General features: G+C 33.1%; 1 protein-coding gene across 2 annotated transcripts in view; it reads left to right on the top strand.

Moving 5' to 3' along the window:
• PTPRK (protein tyrosine phosphatase receptor type K) overlaps positions 1-22675 on the top strand; it is a 569144-nt gene that overhangs the window by 517394 nt on the left and 29075 nt on the right. The window contains exons 14-16 of one of the 2 annotated variants that reach the window (XM_082669092.1): positions 8986-9124; positions 17141-17301; positions 19122-19157. In XM_082669092.1, the coding sequence (XP_082525218.1) occupies positions 8986-9124; positions 17141-17301; positions 19122-19157 (336 nt within the window). The remainder of the gene's footprint in view (positions 1-8985; positions 9125-17140; positions 17302-19121; positions 19158-22675) is intronic. The other variant, XM_082669093.1, reaches the window with a different exon arrangement.

Below are 22675 nucleotides of genomic sequence, written 5' to 3'. Positions count from 1 at the left end.
TATTTTTATCATTTCTATTTTACTGATAAGAAAACTTAGGAATGCCGTGGTTAAATAACTTACTCAAGATTACCCAGCTAGTGAGTGGCAGAGCGGGGACTGAAACCCAGATCAATTGTTTTGTCATAACAAAAATATAGAGCTGGTACTTTTGAGGGGTGCAGAGATGGTCCGAGCCCTATGTCACCTCATGGTTACTGGCAGAAGCTGATGCAAGTTCTCTTTTTTAGATGAAAGCATGATCAATTTAGGTCTGCAGGATTCTCACAGACTAACATAAAGCAGTTAACTCACAACCAAAGGTCCCCAAGCATTCATGAAAGTAATTCACTGTGAGGGATGTAGCAGAAAAAACAGATCTTAATTCCCAGAGGACTGCAGGGATTAGGATTGTCAAGTACAAAATACAAAAGAGCTAAAGGCTGTGTACAAAATATTTAAAGAAACAAAAGTGCAAATCATAAAGATTAGCAAGATACTATCAAGAGTTACTAAACAAAGAACCAGTTGCAAAGAACCAAATGGAACTTTTAGGAAGAGAAGCACAATTGTTCGAATTGAAAAATAAGCCTTTTGCTGTGGCTGGACTACTTTGACAGCAGCTTTAACAGAAGTGAAGGGATCATTTATCAGCTGGACTTTAATCTGAAGAAGTTACCCATAGCAAAACATAAAGACCAGTCAAGATACTTCAGAGGAAAAGGACTAGGCATGGAAACATGCCCATCATATATTATAACATACTATGGAGCTATAGTACTTAAAACAGTGTTATGTCAGTACAGAATATTGCCTCTTGGGAAATAATGGAAAATCTGGAAACTGAATTCCTCCGTTTATATAATTTGGATATAGGACAGAAGTGGTTTTGTAGATCATTGGATCAATTGAAAACTTGTCCACAGATAACTGGATATTTATGTCAGGTGGAGGGGCCTGAAATACCTTCCTACTGTATATTATACTCAGAGAGCAATTCCAGATAGAGCCAGTTTTAAAACTTTTAGAGAAAAAAGAAGAGATTGTTTTTATGAATTCAGATAAATGATTAATATATTTGACTTCACTAAAATTAAGGACTGCTATTCATCAAGATACTATATTTAAAGTGAAAGAAATGTCACCCACTAGAAGGTATTTGCAACACTTATAACTGACAAAGGATTAGTGTTCACACATAAAGTATTACTATAAACAGATAAGAAAAAGATGAAACCCAAATGGAAAAAATGGGTTAAAGTTGTACACCAAGCATTTCAGAAAAGAAGTACGTATAAATATTTCAAACAAGTATCTCAAAGATGATTTTAGTAATCAAATGCATATTAGATATCATTTTCTAGCACTAAATTGGCAAAAATTACAAAAGTCTGATAATACAAAGTTTTAAGATGTAATTTAAACAGAGTTTACATACACTGCTGTGGGTATGTTAAATCAGTAACCATTTGGCATTATCTTGTAAGGTGGAATGTTTGCAATCATAATAATAGTTGCAGTCAAAATCTGCTGGATGCAATCCAAGGGAGCACAGTTTGCCAAACCCTGGAATAGATCGAGGAGTATTTCAGAATTTGGGGAATGGCTGATGCTTTTAACTGATTCAGGTTGTAAGATACCCTAAAGCAGTGGTCCCCAACCTTTGTGGCACCAGGGACTGGTTTCGTGGAATACAATTTTTCCATGGACGGGGTGGGGTGAGGGGTTGGTTTAAGAGGTAATGCAAGCAAAGGGGAGCAGCAGTTGAAGCTTCACTCCCTCGCCCACAGATCACCTCCTGCTGGGCGGCCCGGGTGGGTTGGGGGCCCCTGCCCTAAAGTAATTGTCAGTAGATGAGATTGAAAAGGTTGATTAGAGCCTCATATTGAAAGGCCTTATATGCCATACCAAGAACATTTGCCATTCCTCTTGAATGGAAAGCAGTTAAAGGAGTCATTTAATCACATTTGCGTCTTAGAAAACTCATTTTGGTGGCAATATAGAGGATAAATCTGAGGAGGCCTACATGGGAAGCAGAAAGGCTTAGTGAAAAAGCAGGATGACTGGGTCTTGATCTGAGGCAGTGAGAAGATGGAATGGAGAATTAAGGACAGATTTCAGAGGTAACTTGGTAGACAGACTCCACTGTGTTTCAGAAGTAAGAGAACACAGTAAGTCTCTGCTTTACCCAATTAAATAAATTGAAATGGGAAGCTTAATGGAGAATCCATATGTAAAATTAAATATTTGCCCTTCGTTAAATTACTGTGAAATAAAAAGTAATATTTTACATGGTTTTTGACTTTTAAGTACATTCCTGAAATGTGATACCTATTTCTTTTGCTTTTTCAAAAAGTATTTCTATTATTTCTTCAGGATTTTATATAACATTTTGAACTATGGTTTTAAAAACAAATTCAGAGAATCTAAGACTACAAAAAGTTGCCTTAAGCAGTGTGAAATTAAGTTTAAATATTTGTAATATTAATCTATACTTTAATTTCATAGTTGTTTAAAGCCTCCATAGACTTCTGCACTGTTATTTTCCACATCAGAAATTTTCAGATAATACCCATATCTTTATTAAGAACAAAAATTATATTCTAGTTAATTATTTAAAGAAAATGTGTGACATATAGCTGTTTTCCCTTTTCACCAATATAAAACTCTGACAGACCCTGTGTTTTATTCAATAATCTAAGACAAGTTTCATAAGATCATATGACATGATGAAGCAAGTGACTTCAAAGAATCACTGAGTTAAATAATGCATGTTTCAAGATGCCCTTAAGGCTTAGACATCCACTGTGGCAGACTGTTTAATTAATAACATGCACTTTACAAAACTCATCATTATATATTTATACAATAGACTGCTAAGATTTTTTTAAAACTTTTTCAGTAATGTCAGTTCCCCTATTCGTAATTTTTAATTTTTATATGATAGGCCCAAAGGGCTAACATCTAGGCCATCTCTACCCAGGGCAGCAGCATCTACTTCTGCTTTCCACTACAAGTGTTTCAGTTTATAAAAAATATTTCCCGTCATTATGTCACGTACTATTTCTAAAAGCTATATAACATAGGCACTGTTATTATTTTTACTTTTTGATGAGATATTAACTCTAAGAGATGCTAACTTGCTATTGCCACACAGCAAGTAAGAGAAAGAACTAAGAATTAAAATAGAGTCTTGCTGATATCAAATCTCCTGTACTTCGCATGATGCTGGAATTTCCCTGCACTTGGGTTTGGTGGTAGATGTGGCAGACGGTAGAAAAGGTTAGCCTTGTGAAGGAATGGCTAGCAGAAGGGGTCGAAATTTCTAGAGACAATTTAGAAATGTATGTACCAAGTTCGTCTTATGCCAACACCCAGAAAAACAAGATATATGTCTGGTCAAATATATCCTTGTGTTTTTTTAAAAGACAACTGATTTTCTTTATGCCATTACAATCAACCATAGGCAGGTTTAGTTTTATTCTTCCATTTATGCAACCAATACTTTGTACTGTTGCTCCTTTCCAGGTCCTACTGGAAATACAATGGTAAGCAAAATAAACATGGCCCCTGCTTTAATGAACTTTATTTTAACAGCTGTGGGAAGCCGTTGGAAGGTTCTAATTAGTGGAGTGACATGGTACAGTCTTAGAAAGGCTATGTGCTGCAATGTTGGTTTTGATGTGGATTAGGCTTAGAGAATGCAGTCAGGGAGCTAAGACCGGTGGCAGCTGTAATTTGGGTGAAGGATGATGTTTACCGGAGTTAAGGCAGTAGCAGTGGGGATGGAAAAAGTAGAGACAGGAGATATTTAGGAAGTAGTAGTACTTTGCAACTAATTGTATGAGGAAAAAAAAGTCAAGTGATCATACATGCCAGTTTACCCAGGACAATTCTAGTTTTTGCCTTTTGTCCTGTCATAATTATTAAGAGTATCCCCCTTTACTTTCAAAAGCATTCCAGTTTGGATGATAAATTATATGTTAATCCTAGAGATAAGGAGAGGAGGATTCAAGAATGATGCTCAGGTTTCTGGCTTTGAACACTGTAGAAAGTTGTGTCATTTTCTGAAAGGTGACACACTAGGGGAAGAACCGGTTTGAGGGTAAGATTATGAGTTCAAATTTGGATATAGTGTGTTGAAGGTGACTTTCCTACATTGAGGTGCAGACATATAACAAGAATCAGATGACTATATGGGTCAGCAGTTCAGGTTGGAGGCCTTAGTTAGAGATATGTGAATACGGTATCTCTTTCTCTCTCTCTCTCAAAATATCTTATTGTATGTACCCTTCTTCTTGCAGTGATGTGAGATGATAAAATGCCTACCTGATGAGATGAAGTGAGGTAAATGACATAAGCATTGTGTCCTAGTGTTAGGCTACTACTATTGACCTTCTAACGATGTATTAGAAGTAGGATCATCTGCTTCAGGTGATCCTGAATCATGGAGCCATGACGAAGTTGATGGTTGGATGTCAGGAGCAGATGACGTGATGGTTGGGGATCCTGGGTGGGAAGGATTGGGATGGTGCAAGATTTCATCATGCTACTCAGAACAGTATGCAAGTTAAAACTTATGAAGTGTTTATTTCTGGAATTTTCCATTTAATATTTTTGGACCACAGTTTACCACAGGCAACTGGAACTATGGAAGGTGAAACTGGTTAAGGGGGGACTACTGTGTATTGATTTGAGAGTGACGAGCATGGATGGCAACTGAACTGACAGAAGTGGATGAAATTATCAAGCCAGAAAGTATGGAAAACTGTGTCAAGAGGTTCAAGTTTTCGCTGAGGAACTCAAAGCAGCACCCAGTTTTAAGGGAAACAAGGGAGGGACTCACTCACAAAGGAGATCTGGAAAGGAAAAGCTAAAGTCATAGGAAAACTGGGAGATGGCCAAGTAATGGAAGCCCTAGGAAAGGAGTGTTTCAAAGAGAGAGTGGATAGCAATGTCAGATGCTATCAAGAGGTTGCATAAAATAAGAAAATTTGTACATTGAACTCAGTAACCAGTAAGTCATTAGAGATGGTGGTGATGGTGGGGTGGTGGCATTGGGAGACATAAGCCTGATTCTAGGATTTTAAGTAATGATTGGAAAGTGAGTGTGAACAATTTTTCAGAATTATAACTGAAGAGGAAAGAAAGCATTAGTGAAATACCTGGAGAATATGTAGAATTTGCAGGACAGTGGTGTCTCTAAAGCCGCTGTGAGATCACCTAATATATTGTACTTAGAGGCTTCTATCTCTAATATCCATCATGAAGATGGATTGCATTTGTATGATTGCAGCTATTATGTAATTTTAATTTTTAATTAAATTTATGTATTTTTAGGTATTTGTATATTTTTTACCTAAACGTTTTAGGTAAATTCTTTTTAAGTAGTGGGAGCAAGGACACAATTTATAAAGTTGCTTTAACTATTTTTGCCAAAAAAATGCATCTCATAAATTTGCTCCATAAAAATAAAATACTGCCTTAGTTTTTTTCCCACTGTCCAAAAAATTATGCTGCTCTAGGCTTCAGAACACTGGGAACTCTTTGAATATTCTTTGGCAGATAAAAAAGGTAAAGATTTATGGCAAAGGAAAGCATTTCTGAAAAAGGTGCTCCACATTGCCTTTGTGTACGTGCATAAATTATAAACGGGGCTCAGGGGTGCAGTCACTATAATAGCTTTTTGCTCTCTTTGAAGAAAATAGAAAATGCTCACTTAGGGGCTACTGCTTGTGTTTCCATTAATGAATCTTCTAAGGTTGAATGATTTTTAATAGGATATTTATGTTCCTTGGTTTAGCAGGGCAAGAAGTGGGAGAAATACATGTGATTAAGGTATCTAATGTAATAAATTTATACAGACATTTAATAAGAATGCTGTTAGTAATAGTAATAATAAGTCATAGCTAAAGACTTTGAGGAGGATTCACAATCAGGGGAAAACAACCACCAAATCACATGTTCCTGGAGAATTTGATTAGCCTTCAATGCTCAAGATTTATAATGATTTGAAGCATTGACGAACAACTCTTTTGCACCAGAGTTGTACTCATGACAAACAAGCAGTCTTACCCAACTCAAATGAATGAACTTGGTGTTTTTTTCTTTCTTAACCACTTGGTAAATATTAATTGAAGTCCATTGTTTTACAAGTACATATATTCTATGACTTTAAAGTAGTAACACTGTTTTACATAATAGATTATAAATGTTTCAGTACTTTGCACCCTGAATACACCTGCAAGGTTATCAGTATCCTTGGTCAGAAATTTACTTTTAGATTTGGCTTTTCTTTTCTGGAAATATGTTTAGATTAATTTATAAGCAAATCTATATTTAAGTAATGAGACTTTTAAAAAATTCTTCATCTTCTGTATTTGAAATTGTTTAGCCATCACCTACATGTCACTTTTGTTATATAATAATTAATCACAGTATTAAGGCTGGATGTTCGTATTTCGTGATGATAGTCCATTTTGCACCTGTGTATATTGTGAGGGTTGTCTGCTTCTGGTGGAGCTTAGCAGTTCTGAAGATTCTTATGAAATATAACATACACTACTTACAGCATAATATCTTTGTAAAGTTATTCCATAATAGCATGTGTTTAATTGAATTAAAATGTTATATTAAAAATATATTTACTGGGCTTCCCTGGTGGCACAGTGGTTGAGAGTCCGCCTGCCGATGCAGGGGACACGGGTTCGTGCCAGTCCAGGAAGATTCCACATGCCGCGGAGCGGATGGGCCCGTGAGCCATGGCTGCTGAGCATGCGCGTCCGGAGCCTGTGCTCCGCAACGGGAAAGACCACAGCAGTGAGAGGCCCGCGTACTGCAAAAAAAATATACATATATATATATTTACCTCACTGAACAAGAAATAATCTTACAAAGACTTTCAGAAAGTTTAATTCTGTGAGTTAAGTCAGAAAATCACAAATGGATCATTATCATTACCCTTTGAAAGCCACGTGTAGCACAGAAACTTATGATCCTAAGCTTTAAATAGTGAATAATGATTCGTTGCATGCCCTGAAGTTTTTTCTAGAGATTTCTACATCAAACATTGTCTCCCTATTTCAAGCAGTAACTGTGTCAAACCAATCCAATTTGAGAATTACAAACAATAAATATATTCTTTTTAGCTTTATATCCAACTTTGAAATATACTGCCCCTGTTTTTATTGAATATATATGTATACATACATAAATACACACATACATTTATACATACACACACACTGATATACATATGTATTTCTAAAGTTGCTCTTGGGAAAGAAGAGATCTCCATTATATTTAATGCATGTTTTGATGAATTGAAACATAATATGTAGTTTGAAATGTGGTAAGCATTGAACTACCTCTGTTTGAGATTGGAAATTCCCTGAAGCCTGGATATAATGGAAAGTGTCAAGTCAGAAAGGAAAACTCCCTTGCTTACCAGAAGAAATAAACTGAAGGCTTGTTTTTCTTTCTTGAGAATAATGGGAACCAAATACTGGTCCATGGGGATTTTATCCTATCCAATTGAAATAGATACATTAAGACAGTTATAGTGAATTATTTTCCAAAGTTAACTGTGTTCTCTCTAACACTTTTCTTCAAACTATGTTTCCTACTGGTTTACCTTTAAAGCACCATTTTATGAAATGACACTGATATTAGATATATTAGTTCTTTTTAATTTCCTACTTGGAAAAATTAAAAGTTAACGACCTTGTGTCCATCCCCTTTGGGAGGAAACTGTGGCTGGTTGGAAAACTGAAGTGGACATTTAAATGTGCAGAACTGGAGGTGAAAGCAGAGGTTTGGGGGTAAAGAAGCCAAGAGAGAGAAGCTAAAGAAGAAAGGATTGGAATGTAGAAAAATGGGTAATTTTAAAGGGGAATTATCAAATTATCCATTGGGAAGGTCTGAGGTTGGATTTAGGGATCCTTTTGTTTGTTCATTCAGCCATCATCTCTTGACACTGATGGCTGCTTTAAGAGTTTCCCAAATGTGCCTAATTCTAAGAATCACCTGTCCTCCGTCACACAGATTATTAGCAAGAGGGGCCATGGGTCTGGAAACACTGAGAAATGCTGCTTTAGAAGATAGAAGATATGTTAGATTTTTGTCTCTGTTCTTGAGCAATTTCTAATCTGTCCTATATCTCTAAGCCTCAGGTTTTTTAATCTGTAAAATGTAGATAATAATGCTTTCCTTGCCAGTTTTCAAGGCAAATGAGGTAAAGGAAGATGTCTTCCAAGGGTTACTGGAGATTGTAAATTGAGTAGGATTTATAATATTAATTGTGTATGTATGTGGAGGATGGTGGTGGCTTTGAGAAAGAAAGAAAGTGAGGCGATTATAAAGAATTAAAAAAAAAAATTCATCTTCTCAGAGTTCTGTTTCCCAAGTTTAATACCTGGCTTTTATTTGTTAAGAGAATGTGAAATATTACTTAATGAATCTGTTTTCCTTTGCTTATTCTTGTCTTCCTCCAAACTGTTTATTTCAAATCTTTTTTACCACATCATAAACTCACACCTCCGGCACTTAGACTAGGCATTTATTTAACCTAACCCTTTGTGTCCAAGACAAATGCCGTTGACACTGCTTTAAAGGCCCAAGCACGACACCTTGCATTTTAGTGGAGAAGTGATTATTGAATGAAGTGATAAAAGAATGAATCTCTAAATTTGACCCTGTCTCTTTCCACTGTACTATTTGCTAAAACTCCTGTGTTCTTACTTTTAAGGATACTTGGAGAAAAACTGTTCCCTTTGATAGTTATTTCTAAGTTTTTATTTTTTTATGTTAACAAAATCTCCCTTCAAAAGTTTCTCTTTACCATAAGTCTCTCATGCTCGAGTTTAGCATGCTACTGTATTTATATTTTCAGATTATCTTTATTCAAATAAAATAAGTTGTCTTTTTGTGGTAAGCTTTAGCTGGGAATAATTTTCCTTTCTGTGATAATTAGCTGCTTTCAGTAACTTATATTTTTGATTCATTTAGCAGCAGCAACAGAAGAACCAGAAGTGATTCCAGACCCAGCCAAGCAGACAGACAGAGTGGTGAAAATAGCAGGAATTAGTGCTGGGATTTTGGTGTTCGTCCTTCTGCTTCTAGTTGTCGTATTAATTGTAAAAAAGAGGTAAGACCTGATTTTGTTCTGTCCCACCCACTTACCATATGTCACTGTCACTAGTTTTGAAGCACTTTATTGTTTCCCTGAGTGCTTTTAAATTAGAACACACAACAAGAATTGAATTTTAACAATGTTGCCAGCATCTGGGTCTGTTTCTTATGCTTTGTAAATAAATTCTTATTGGTTATTTGCAGTTTAATTTTGGATATAAAATATACTTTTTGTCAGTTTAACCTTGAAATTAGTGTATGAATTTAAATTCCTCAAACACTTGAGTTATTAACATATTTTATGTTTTGAAGCATTATGTATTGCGAATGGCAAAATAAGAGTTTATTATGATATTTGGGTTATGGTCTATGAATTATTTTGTACTCTTACTCTGTTTTTCTAAATGTTGGCTACAAATAAGATAAGAAGAATATGGGCATTATTTTACAAAATTGTATATTAATATTCACTGACTAAATATTTCAGCACTTTAATATGAAGAGTCAATTTTTTTTAATTGAGCATTAGTCTTTTATACTATATCAACCAATATCGCCATCTTCTGGAATTATATGAAGATTTTAAGACCTACAGGAATTTAAATTGAATTCTATTTGGGAGATTAAGGTATACTTCTACCAGAAAACATTTCAAAGAATACAGTTTTTATAACTTGAACTTTTTCCTATTCCATAAAGTGTCATTATCTATAAGGCATTGTTTTAGAAATTAATACAACTCTCCAATCTTTCCAATTGTATGTTTTAAATAATATTAAAATTTGGAAGGATTTAAAAACAAATCTTTACAGAGTATAGTCCTAAAATACCTTGGTGTATAGAAGTGTTTGTCATTCATTAATTATATTGAATATAATAAAAGATGTTGCTTACATTATATTAAATCATATAATGTACTATTTTGATTGTTATTTTGTACTCAAAATAAATCATTAATAATATAGATAAGACTCATACTACATGTTTAATGATTCCATGAGAGTTTATTTTAATGTATTGCCTCTTTACAATTATCCCCTGGAGATATATATGTTGGAGAAGACACATCTGCATTAGAAACATTAGGTATGCATTGTAGTGTTTTGTGTTAAATTAGCTACATACGTGCTTTCCCCAATAGTGCTTTCTCTTTTTGCTGTTGTCTACCTCTGTGGTTGGAAAATACATCATATTTGAGACAGGAAGATTTAAGTATTTTACTAACACAAATTTGCCAATCAAGATCAATAAAATCTTTGAATATAACTTTCAGATCTTATGTTTCTATTTAGTTTAAATTTATATTTGGAGAGTTAAACTAAACAGTTTAGAGAGTTAATTAAACTTTGCTTTAGAGTTAAAATTATCTCAGCCACTTCAGATTGGATATGAAAACATAAAAATGGCCTCTGGTTATGTCTTCACTCAGTTAGAATTGGGTTAAACTTACTGATTTTATTGGTTAATTATTTGAAAACACTTATTATTGTAGCCTTTCTTATCTGTGGCCGTCTGTTTTAAAAATAACCCAAAAATTGAAACATAAATTTTCTAAAGTACACCAAAACAATCTCTAAGCATGATTTTTTTTGTGTGGGTAAAATGCTCTGACAGCTCTCTAAAATTGCCTAATGCATCACATTCTTTTTCTAGTTCATATTTTAAATGGTTGGATAAATGAGCCTTTCTATTAAAATGTTTAATGTTTGAGTTTTCATGATTATGCTTTAATTGATTGTCTTCTACTAGAAAGTATGCTAGGGCTTTTGTTTCTCTTCCTCATCACTACCTCTAGGACTAGAGAAGTTGCAATTTTATAGATAGATGAAGTTACATGTTTAGATATATTACCTTCTAGTGTGTAATATAACTAAGAATCCCTTACTTACCTAAGAAACTTTGTAATGACTTTTAGTTGTATGTAGTGTGTCACACATATATTGTGTATGACAATCGAAAATATGTTTATTATACATACACAAAAGCATAGATACATAACAGTATTGGTTAGTATCAAAGTTAACAATTTTAGTATATAATGTAGTTTCCCTACATTATATACTAAAACACAAATTTATAATAAAAATAATGGAAAAGCAAATTATTTTAGCCCCTTAGGATCTTTATTTTTGTGGGAAATTGTTAAGTTTCTCAAGACTTTATCCCTCACTGGGAATAGTATTTGTAGGTATATTTCTCATGTTGAAAAAAAAAAATCTGTGTATTTTTGGTTGTTGTATAAAGAAATGGTTTGGAATTTCATTTAGTAAAATTCTACAGCTAAGGGTGTATATAAAGTAAGTTTTTAGGCTAAGAAAAGGGATATTGCATCTTTCAAAACGCACTGTCATTTTAATTTAATCACTGTTGAATTATTTCCAAATGTATGCCATTTTTTCATTGGTTATGTATTATTTTAAATTCGCAGCATGAGTACATTAATAATTCCAAACATAAATTTGAAATTATGCTTCAGTACAGTAAATGTTTGTGTGTGATATCATGGTCACATACATCCACTGTAGAAATATCTTTGTGCGTATATAGTGTATGGTGCATATGTATATTCACATAATATATGTATGTACCTGTGTATTAATAAGATATAATGACTTATTTATAGAAATTTAGGTGTCATTCTGCATATATTCTGTATTAACCTAATAGATCTTTATGTTTTGTATCTAAAAAAAAATAGCCAATTTAGTGTAGAAGTTCTATACACAGCTGTTCCATCTGTCATGACATTTAGATGGTAATGGATGATATTACGCTTAAGTGCATGTTGAAAATACACAATCCATTTAATTTTTCAATTTTTTTGGCTATAAAAAAGTCAGCATGTTATTTTTTCCAAATTATGTATTTTATATTTTATTTTCTATTGCGTATCTGTTTAATTGCATGGCAAAAGATATCTAACCAATGCATGAGCAAATTGAAATACAAACCAAAAAAACATGAATTTTATTTTATTTTATTTTATTTTTTAACGCACATTTTTCTGCTTTATTGAATGTGACAGAGTCACGCTTTTCATTCACCATTGCTTCTCTTTTTCCACTGTCTGTGATTTGCTTGCCAGGAGGAGCTACTATTCTTACTCCTACTACCTGTAAGTAGAAAATGGGTGATATATGACTTTACATGTGTTAAAGATGCAGTATCCCTTTTCAAAAAAATAAATAAATAAAACCCAAACCAAAAAACAGAATGTTTGCAATTTTGGTGACATTTCAAAAAATATGTTTTCCTGGACTCTAAAACTATAAAGTTTACCTATTAACCTATTTTGTTAATCTTTTTAAAAAGGGATATTGTATTTCTGTATGTTCAGCTACTTTTAATTTTTATTTACAATTTTCCATAAGTAGCCATAGTCTACAGCCTAAAGCATCATTTATTTACTTAAGTCAAACCTGTACCTTATCAATGTGATGTCTCACTATCTGGTAAAGTAGAGATAGGGTTTGTAATTCACTAATACCTATCTTTACATAACACTTATGTTTGACAAAATGAGCCAAGTGATGTATTCATAGAAGAACATTCAAAATAGCTTCACAGAATGTGAATCAGGTCAGGTCTTACTGTGATAACATCTCTCTCCACATTTCCAGGAATCCAGGATGGGTTATAACTTCAGAACACCTTTTGGGCTGCTAAAAGCATAATGTTGCAGTGACAAAGAAATAAAAAATTCTTTTTAGAGAAGAAATTTTGAGTTTGTTTATTATGACTTAAATAGGAAAATGATTTTGTAAAACCAAGACCAAAAAAAGAAAAAGAAAACCTGTCAACCTACACAAAACACACCTAGGTGTCACATATCTCCTTTTGTCCTCCAAAGTTTTAGCTATTCCTATGCTTAGGTATGAAATGCTACTTTGGATGACGAAGGCGAGTATTGTCCACTCTATTTCACTAATCATTTTCAGTTTATTACCTTAAATTCCAGGGTATTCATCCAGTCCAAAGGAATGATACAACAAAGTTTTCTTGGTCTTTGCTTGATCAGTATTTGATCCACAAAATTTTGAGACTTAAGGATGGTGATTAAGTACTTTTGGGACATATATCCCACAATATTATTTCACTAGGTAAATTTAAGCTAGCTTTACTAAAAATTTTGGTAAGAGTCTCAATGAATATAACGGAATTGTGCCAACATTTTAAATATTATAAACATTTGGTTTCTTAAAATCTGCTAAAATAAGCAGGTGTAAACTAGCAGTACTCCTAGCTTATTTTGATGAATTATAATATCCTTGTTAAATCATGTTTGATGAAGCCAAAGGTAATTAAATGTACCATTTCATACAATGATGGAGCACTTTTCCTCTTTATAGCCCACCCATATATCCACCTGCAGAAGTTTATGCTGTTGGCTGTTTTGATAATGAAAGTCATTTGCACATCTGTCAAACTCAAGGAGTTGCAAAATGATTTGCTTAACTGTCCTGAAGTGTACATTATATATGCTGGTTGTTCAGAGAGAGACAAAGCATCAAACATGCAGGAATCAATAAATGTTTAATTATGAGAACATCAATAAGCTTACCATTAGCCATCCATTCATCTATAATGTTAGAATGGGATTGCCTTTTTAGTTGATAGGTAGCATTTCTATATTCTAGACTATGTAGTAGGTTTTGATACTGTCATTGTAATACTTAGGGTTACTGGCATTATCAATCATAATTAGAAAAAAATGCCACAGACATATTTTTAAAAGCTGCTTAAATAGATGTAGTGAAGCTACTATGAATTAGACATTTTTAAAATAAAACTAGAAATAAAATAGAGTAAAACTTAAAAGAAAACCAGGTGTGATCTTTGAACTAGAATTCATTGGCATCATCATAGTAAACTGTCAGTTCTTGATCAAAACACTTAACTCTAATGCTGATTTTTATTTCTTTTGTAATAACCTGAATTAAAGCCTACCTCACAGGGTTGTTGTGAGGATTAAGGTATAAGAACCAAGGTGATAGTGTACAGTTGGCAGATATTAACAAAGGTTATATATATTCACCCATAATTTGTCGATTACCTTCAGTGCCATGAAAACTTTTACCTGTCATACATTTGACAAGTTCATTACTTCTTATTTTTCCTCAATCATAAAATATGTTTAAAATTTTACGTTTTAAAGTAAAGCCTCAAAATTTAAACATCTTTTCCACTTGCCTTGAACTATCCATCTTCAAATTTTTTACATTATTTTTAATCCAAATTTCAAGTTGCCTTATTTTTATCCACTTCAATCTCTCAAATTTTTTGAGGAATGAATTCATCCTTTCTTCTTATCCAAGAAACAAAGATTGGAAGTTATTTCTTAAACTATTTTTTTAACTTTAAAATGGCAAAACATTTGTGCTACATTCATATTATTCTCAAATTTGTAACAACTAATGTTTAACTCCTAGAGCAATGGATGCTTCATATTACAGTACACTTGGTAATGTGGCAATTTAAAAAACAAGTGAGAAACTGGATATAGTATAAGGGCTTAGGCCTTGGAAACAGGTCATTCTTTACTGCTTATTAGATTAATAACCTTGGGCAAGTTATTTAACTTGTCTGAGCCTGAGTGAGCTCATCTATACAATTAGAATTCTCATGGCTTTTTCAGTTCATTGATCTGAGAATTAATTGAGTTAACATGACAAGCGCCAAGCATATACCAGACCTAATTCATCTATTCAGCAAGTATTTATTGAGTGTTTGCTATATGCCAGACACTGCTCTAAGTGCTAGGGATATACAGATGGTCCTTCCCTTCATGGAACATACAGTGGGGAAAACAATTAAAAGGATACTCACAATAATAATGTGATGAGTGTTATTATAGGCAGAAAACATGTTGCTATAAAAATACCTACCAGGGAAACCTAACCTGAGACAGGTTGTATTGGGTTCAGTCAGAGAAGTCTCCCTGATGAGGCAAGACAGAATGGAAGTTAACCAGATACTAGAGGTAAAAAAACACTGTAGGTCAAAGAGGTAAGTTTGGAAATGTCCTAGAGGTGAGTTTGGAAAGTGAAGCCTATAGACTAACATATGACCTGCTGATGTGTAATTTGCCCCACACATTCTTTCAAAAAATAGAACCACTTTAAAGAATAAGGAAATTTAACATAAATATTCAGAGTCATGACTTCTCTTTAAAAATAATTTTAAAATGAGAAACTCAGCTCTGGGTTCAAATGCCAATATTCACTTAGGCAAGTTGCCCCCTAAACTGCTCTCCAGTTCTCTGCAGTCCCCACCCTACTATGCGGTGTCTCATCACTGGCAGCAGCACTATTTATATTCCCTGTGTGAAACCTGTAAGGGTTTTACAGGGTTTTTGCCTCCTAACCTAGAAAAAAGAGACAAGAGATCTTTCAGTGAATAGAGTAAATATTGCTACTAAGTGATGGTGGTGGTGACAGTGGTTGTCATGGTGTAGTGGTAGTGATGGTGGTGGTGACAGTGGTTGTGATGGTGTAGTGGTCGTGATGGTGATGGTAGTTCTTGTTACAGTTTTGTCATTGTTTTCTTATTGATAATACTTATCATTATTATTATTTCTAAAAAAATTCATGCCATTTCCATCCCTAAAGCCTAGTTTATGACTATCTTACTTAGGTATCAGATCTGCTATGTCAGTATATTGGGTATTGTTGGGTATGTACACCTGAAGCCAAGTACTATAATTCTCTAAGAAAAATATCTTACACATGAGTAGCTCTCAAATCATCAGATTAATTTTCTAAAGGAAAAGCCTTTGGACATAAACACAACTACTAAGTGAGTCTTTTTTTTTTTTAGGTATTTGTAGTATATTTACTCTAGTACAGATACTCATGAGAATCAGAAGAATTTATCCTAGCTAATAATCCAGCTGAGAAATGTTACTCTTAAAACAACTAAAAAATACTTCCAAAGCACCATAAACTGCTGCCATAAACTTAGAAACATAATCTGGCTACTACAGGCATTTCGAGTTTCTTTATTTCTTTTTAGAGTGCCTTATTAATGTGAGATAAATGTTTTATATGCCTTTAATAGGTTTTTAATTGCATGTTTCATGTGTAACATTCACAAAGAACCAGAATGTATTTCACATCCTTGTTATGTAAGATAAAGATATCAGTGTTTGAGTAGCTCAAAAGTCTAACTCTGCTAATTTCCAAATCCCCTGTGTCATTTGCCTTGCCGCATTCGTAAGGCCATTCTGTAGTTGGTACTCTGCCATGGGGTTCTGAAACACATTTGTAGGATTTGACCATGTTTGTCATCCAGTATTATGATCATTTGCATAATACCTCTGCATAGCATTTTCCAAACTTTTCTTAAAGTACTTTCCTTATAAAGTATATAATTTTCCCATATATTCCTGAGTATTTGCATTATATCTAGCTGCGGTTGATTCTACAAGTTTCTAGGTTAGGTTTGGATTAATGTTATAAATACATTGCTACATATGTTAATTCTACATGTTGCATTTTTACTGAACAATAGAACAAAGACTGAAGAATGGGATTTCTTTATCTATTTTAGTTGGATGACTATAGTAAAATATACTTGAAAAAGTAGTCATGTTCTTCCCCCAGAAGAACTTCTAAAAGTTGCTCAAGCGTGTTAATCACCCAGAGGAAAACCAGAATTTAGCATTAGCTTAAGTTTTCCTTGAGCAACTCTACTAAGGAAGTATTTACTTACTGTTCTAATAAAGTATAGTCATGCTTTATGATAATTTATTTATTTTTTATGATAATTTATTTTAATGATAAAATAGAAGAAGTGATGAGACATTTGGGTTGACAGCTTGAATGTTGAAATATCCATATGACAAAACAATTTTATAGCAATCAACAAATATCATTTGGATGTCAAACTTAATTCCTGAAATTATGACATGTTTTTAGAGTTTCTAAACCAAATCTGTATTCTTATCCTCGGGCTTCCCTGAACTATTTACTGCTGGTGTCAACTCTCCTTCAAGCCTCACGCTAAGGTTTCCCTTTGGTATTTGTCTTGGCAGCAAGCTTGCTAAAAAACGCAAAGATGCTCTGGGGAACACCCGGCAGGAGATGACGCACATGGTGAATGCTATGGATCGAAGTTATGCTGATCAGAGCACTCTGCATGCAGAAGACCCTCTTTCCATCACCTTCATGGACCAACATAATTTTAGTCCAAGATGTAAGTTGTTCATCAAAATTTTAATCAAAGATTTTTAAAGATCTTTAATGTCTCTCTGAATTCAACACATTACCTTTTGAATAGTGAGGGGAAATAAGAAAGAGAGATGGGAAAAGTAGCTGGAAAGAGAAAAAGTGATATAGAATAGTATGGAGTTTATCAGAAGGCTTATTTTCAGTCTTGATATTGGATTTAGTTTAACTTCAAACTGTATGAATTTTATTACTGTGTTATAAGACATATCCATATACCACTCACCAAATCTTATGTTATTGCTTTAGGTTAAAATATACTTGATGCCTACATAAAATTAGTTCATGTCAGAATTTTTTTATAATTGTTTTGCCATTTGAGTCTTCCTTTGTGTAAGGTAAAGTTCCTTTTGAGATAAGAAATATCATAATTCTTTCTGGGAGTTATTGGCATGGGAAAGTTATTTTATTTAATTATTCTATAGACTCCTGGAGAATTTCAGTAATAAAAAGTTAACCAGGGGAAAGAGGAATCTACATACACTTAAGTATCTGGTGTGAAGTCCAAAAGTTTACTTGAATTGAGGGATTGGCAGGGAACGGTGAAATCCGTCCATTCACCCATCCATGTTAAGAATTCCTCATGTTGATCTATGAAGGCAGATCTTTTAAAATACTGTCTTTTAAAATATTACCTCTGAAGTAGTTTACTGCTTCACAATCAATATTATTATCTTCAATTTTTCTCTGATTTTTATATCTTGTTCTATAGCACTGTCTTTATTTTGTTACTTTAAGTTAAATTACCTGTCTCTTCAAATCCCCAAGTAAAATTGGTATTTGAAGAAGGCAAATTTTGTTTATCCTTGGCCTTGTGTACACAGAGGCATTTTGTCACAGATCCCAGAGGTATGTTTACCTCAGTTTGGGAAACACATGTATAAGGAAAGAAGTAAACAATAGAAGTATTATTTTCGATACAGATTATAAATATATGGAATGGTAAGATTGAGAAAATAAAGTATTTGTAGGTTGTATGCATTTATGGCTTTTCAGAAAGGGATTTTTTTCTGAAATGTTCAGCTTGGTGAAAACTTTTAGTAATTATTGGCCATCATTTTCCCTGATATATATCTATACCAAATTATTAGTTAGAAATGTTGTAATGAGTCATTTTGGATTTAGTTTTAATAATGATAGAGCTTTTCTGATCTATTTTATTTTCATTTCACTATAAGATAAATGATAGAGAAAAACAAAAAATCTTATTATTGTTGAAAGTAAGTTTTGTTAAAAATATAGATGTATCATCTCTCTAACCACTTGCTTTAAAAATTAATCAGTTAAGGATTTGAAAGGATTTTTGTTTCCAAAGTTTTTCTATCTAATGACTGTGTACCTTATTAGGAGGCTTGAATTTAGCAGTATAACTATAAATATACACTTATGAACTTGGAGAAAGGATTAAATCTATTTCCCAAAGTTAACTAAAAATATTTATTTGGAATGAATGTAAGATAATTACTTCTCTAAGTACCTCACACTTGATAAATCTAAAATACATGTTTTTCCCCCCTAATTTTATAATCCTTATAATGTCATGCTGAATCTTCTTGGCTTTTAAAATTGAACTGACTACTGAAATATAATTATAGATGCACCTTTCCTGGTATTTTGAGATAACCCAAGCTTTGAAAAAGAGAATTTTACCTTTGCAGGTTATAGTAATCAAAGAAAGTTTAATAGATACATTTCTTAAGAAATGATAAATCTATTTTAAAGGGAAAAAAGAGCATAAAATACAACTTTAGGGCAATATGTTCCTTCATGAGCTTTGTTTTCCTACAGTGCCCAATGATCCACTTGTGCCGACTGCTGTGTTAGGTGAGGCCCTAATTCTTTGTCATCTTTTTTTGCATGGATCACCCTTCCTTGCATGGGTTATAGCTTTGTCCACGCAGTAATTATTTACAGCACAGGAAGCAGTTTGATTTCGAAAATATAGTCCTGGTTTTATCAAAGAGAGCAACTGTGGTCAACACAATTAGATCTAGTGCATTTCAAATTAGTAAGGTATGCTTTTTGAAAAACAACATATTCTTTCATTCTTGGTTCTGTTAGATTTGGAGTGAAAGTACAAGGGCCCCCAATATATATCTAATGTTTATACATGCAAGTAAGTAGAATGAACCCAAATGCACACATTTCAGGGGCCAGTGCTACCTGAATCATTAGTTTATATATAAAAATCTACCTGATTTAAAGGGCTTTTCTAAATCCTCCTAATTTTATAGCAACTAAAGAACACATTTCCAAGTAAACATTAGGAATGTGTGCATTTGCTTTAGTTTTGTCTTTGTTAAGACTTTATAAATGCAGGTAAAGTTGCTACAATATTGATATGGAGTTTTGCATTCTATGTGCATCTTACATAAGCATTATCTTTCAAAAAATTTAGAATAAGCCAAGATTTACCACTATATAACATCCAAGACAACTGATATTGCTAGTGATGAATAAGACCTTTTCAGCACTAAAATTAAAATAATGTTTAATCCAACGGTATATTTAAGAATAGAATGAGTTTCATTTCAATTTGTACTCTATTCCTTGACTAATTATACACCAATGATTCATGACCAGCTTGCTCATATGTTCGCAAGTTGTCTTATCAGTTTGACCCCCCTGCTTCTAATATTTAAGATTTAACCAGAGAAATGTAGAAATTGCCAGATAAATGTATCTTAAAAGTTCCCAGTTCTCATGTTTTATATTTAAATTTCTTTGAACACAAAACATTAGCTTATGCATGTTTTTATTATCCATGTATTCAATGTTTAATTATATTTTAAAAATATGTTGGAACAATACAACTAACTCAGTTAAGCAAAATATACCTCTTTTTCACTAAAATAATTATTAAAAATTATAATTTTATAATCTAAAGATATATTCTAAAAGAATCTGTCTCTGATTGCACTCTCCCTTTGATGTCCACACCAGTAATGGCAGGGAAGTGAGCTGGGGAATTTGCCCCAAGGGATGGTCTGATCATGTAGGAAGGAGCCAGGAATCATGATCTTTGGGAGGCATCAAATGCCTCTGAAAACGTCATCTTCTGTTGAGAGCTGTAGAATGCTGTCAGCATCAAACTAATAAGTTAAATTCAATTAAGTTATTAAAAACTCAAGGAAAAAGATAGTTACCTCACTGTTAAAATTTCGTTACAGTAATATTCAAGGACATGTAGAATTGGGTCTAAGTCTCAGTCCTCTTGTGGACTCACAGTATGAACTCAAGAAAATACCTTTGTCTTTGCTTCTCCATCTGTAAAATAATATAATATTTCTTACCATACCTTTTCCTCAGAGCTTAGTGAAGAGAAAAGGAGATAATGTATAAAGTTTAAAAGACTATTGTAACAATTTTCCCCATGAAAGAAGATATTTTTGTTTAAGGAAGCCTAGAGTTAACACAATAGAATTATAAAATCTGTTCATTTAAACAGTCAGTGTGCATTTTATTTCACTTTGAAGGTCAAGCTGATTTTTTTTTATGTTTCTTCTTAAAAGCTAAAAAGCTCTTTAATCATACCAGATTTAGAAATGATTTGTTGCATTTTTTCATCATTCTTGGAATCACTGTGTTTACAGTTGTTTTGCATCCAGCTGATTTTGTATTTATAAAGCAATTTTTGAAGTCACTTCAAATATTGCTTGATATTAATATCTGCTTACTGATTTAAAAAGAAGTTAGAAATTTTTGTATTGATTCATATTTTTGTTTTTTGTGTTCTACTGCTTCATTGGGTTAAAGTCCCTATAACTGGTAAGTGTATTACAAAGAACTCTAGGAAACCTTTCCATCAAGGAAATATTTGAAGTTATTCTTAAATGTGTGATAAGGATAATGATTAGTACATGTACTCTTACTTCTAGTCACATTATTAGGTAATTTAATGAGGTAGAAATGTATAGAGATTAATAATTCATATGTGATAATTTAAAAAAATACTGCTCATTGTACTAATGTATTAAAGCTTAATGCAAAACAAAAGGCACTGTCTACTTCATGTTGATAATCATGTAAGATTTGGAATATGGGTGAATTCTGTTTTTCTCACTGAGCCTTTTACAAATGTAAATATTCCACTGCTCCAGCAGGTACAACGTGTGCTCTGGGGCTGCTTCACAGAGCACTGACTACCTTATTCCAGCTTGGGTCATTGCGTTTTGCCTCCCTGACATTATTCTCTTTACTTCTCATCCTAAGCTTTATATTCTGTGGTAGTGCCCAAATCGGTGGCTTCTGAATTTAATTTTACTGGGAGATGTATATATTCTTTATGTCAGTGTATTGATTACAATATTTTAGCAAAGATAGATCAATTGAGTGTTGTCTCATAGAAAAAACAGGAAACTCTCATAAATCATGTTTGCTAGCAAACGTTTGTGTGTAGAGGAGTGGGAAACCAGAGTAAAGAGCATTAATTCATTTGGGTGTTTTTAGGTCACAACAGAATCCAGCAGAGTTTTGTTTTTTTAGTTCAATGTAGAGTTTTAGAAGTAAATTCAAAAAGAAAAACTGCATTCATCCTAATAAGAGAAAGTAAAGTAAATGCAATCAACCTAAATTATAGAAGCATACAAATCTGATTGTGGGGTTCTTTTTTTTTTTTTCCTTCTCCAGGAAGAAAAAATGTTTATCATGGGGACAACAATTCATTTTTTGCCATATCCTATTTGTAGAGTTGGTGATAGAACAGGCAAATGTACCAGCACTTGAAATATGTTTAACTGTTAACTAAATATCGTTCTCTACAGTATGCATTATCATTAAAACAAAAGTTCCCCTAAGAGTGTATTTTCTCCTCTGTTAATGAGTATGGCAGTGTAATGTTTTCTAAAGTAACACCCCTTAAAACATTTGTTTTTTTTTTAACATGGTAAGTTTAAATGTGGTAACTATAAGCATGCTTCTTCTCATTGTAATGATTAGTACTGTGGTCATTAAAGTAATATTTATTTTTCAGAGGTAAAATGTTCTTGTTCTTTTCTTCCTTCTTATGACAGAGACTTAAGAGTTTCTTTTCATTTTAAGCTAACAACACAGTTGAGATGGGGCCTATACTTAAATGTGGGTCGTGAGGGATTTAATAGATTTTTAACTAACTGAGTCATTGAAATATGTATTGAGTGACTGCTTTGCACCAGGCACTAAGAATAAAGAGAAAAATATGACTCTTGTCTCTACATGCTAAGTATTGAGAGTTTAGTGAGGAAAATAGATCAGTAAGTAAATGATTAAAGTACATTGTAAGTGAAATGAATGTTGGAGAACAGGAGGCCATGAGAACACAAAGCAGGTGCTTTGTAGCTCAGCCTCAATGGGCCGAGGAAGAA

The sequence above is a fragment of the Grampus griseus genome, assembly GCF_964374135.1.
Source record: "Grampus griseus genome assembly, chromosome: 13".
Classification (NCBI taxonomy): domain Eukaryota; kingdom Metazoa; phylum Chordata; class Mammalia; order Artiodactyla; family Delphinidae; genus Grampus; species Grampus griseus.
The sequence above is the reverse complement of the archived record's forward strand: the minus strand, read 5'-3'. Positions and strand labels throughout refer to the sequence as shown.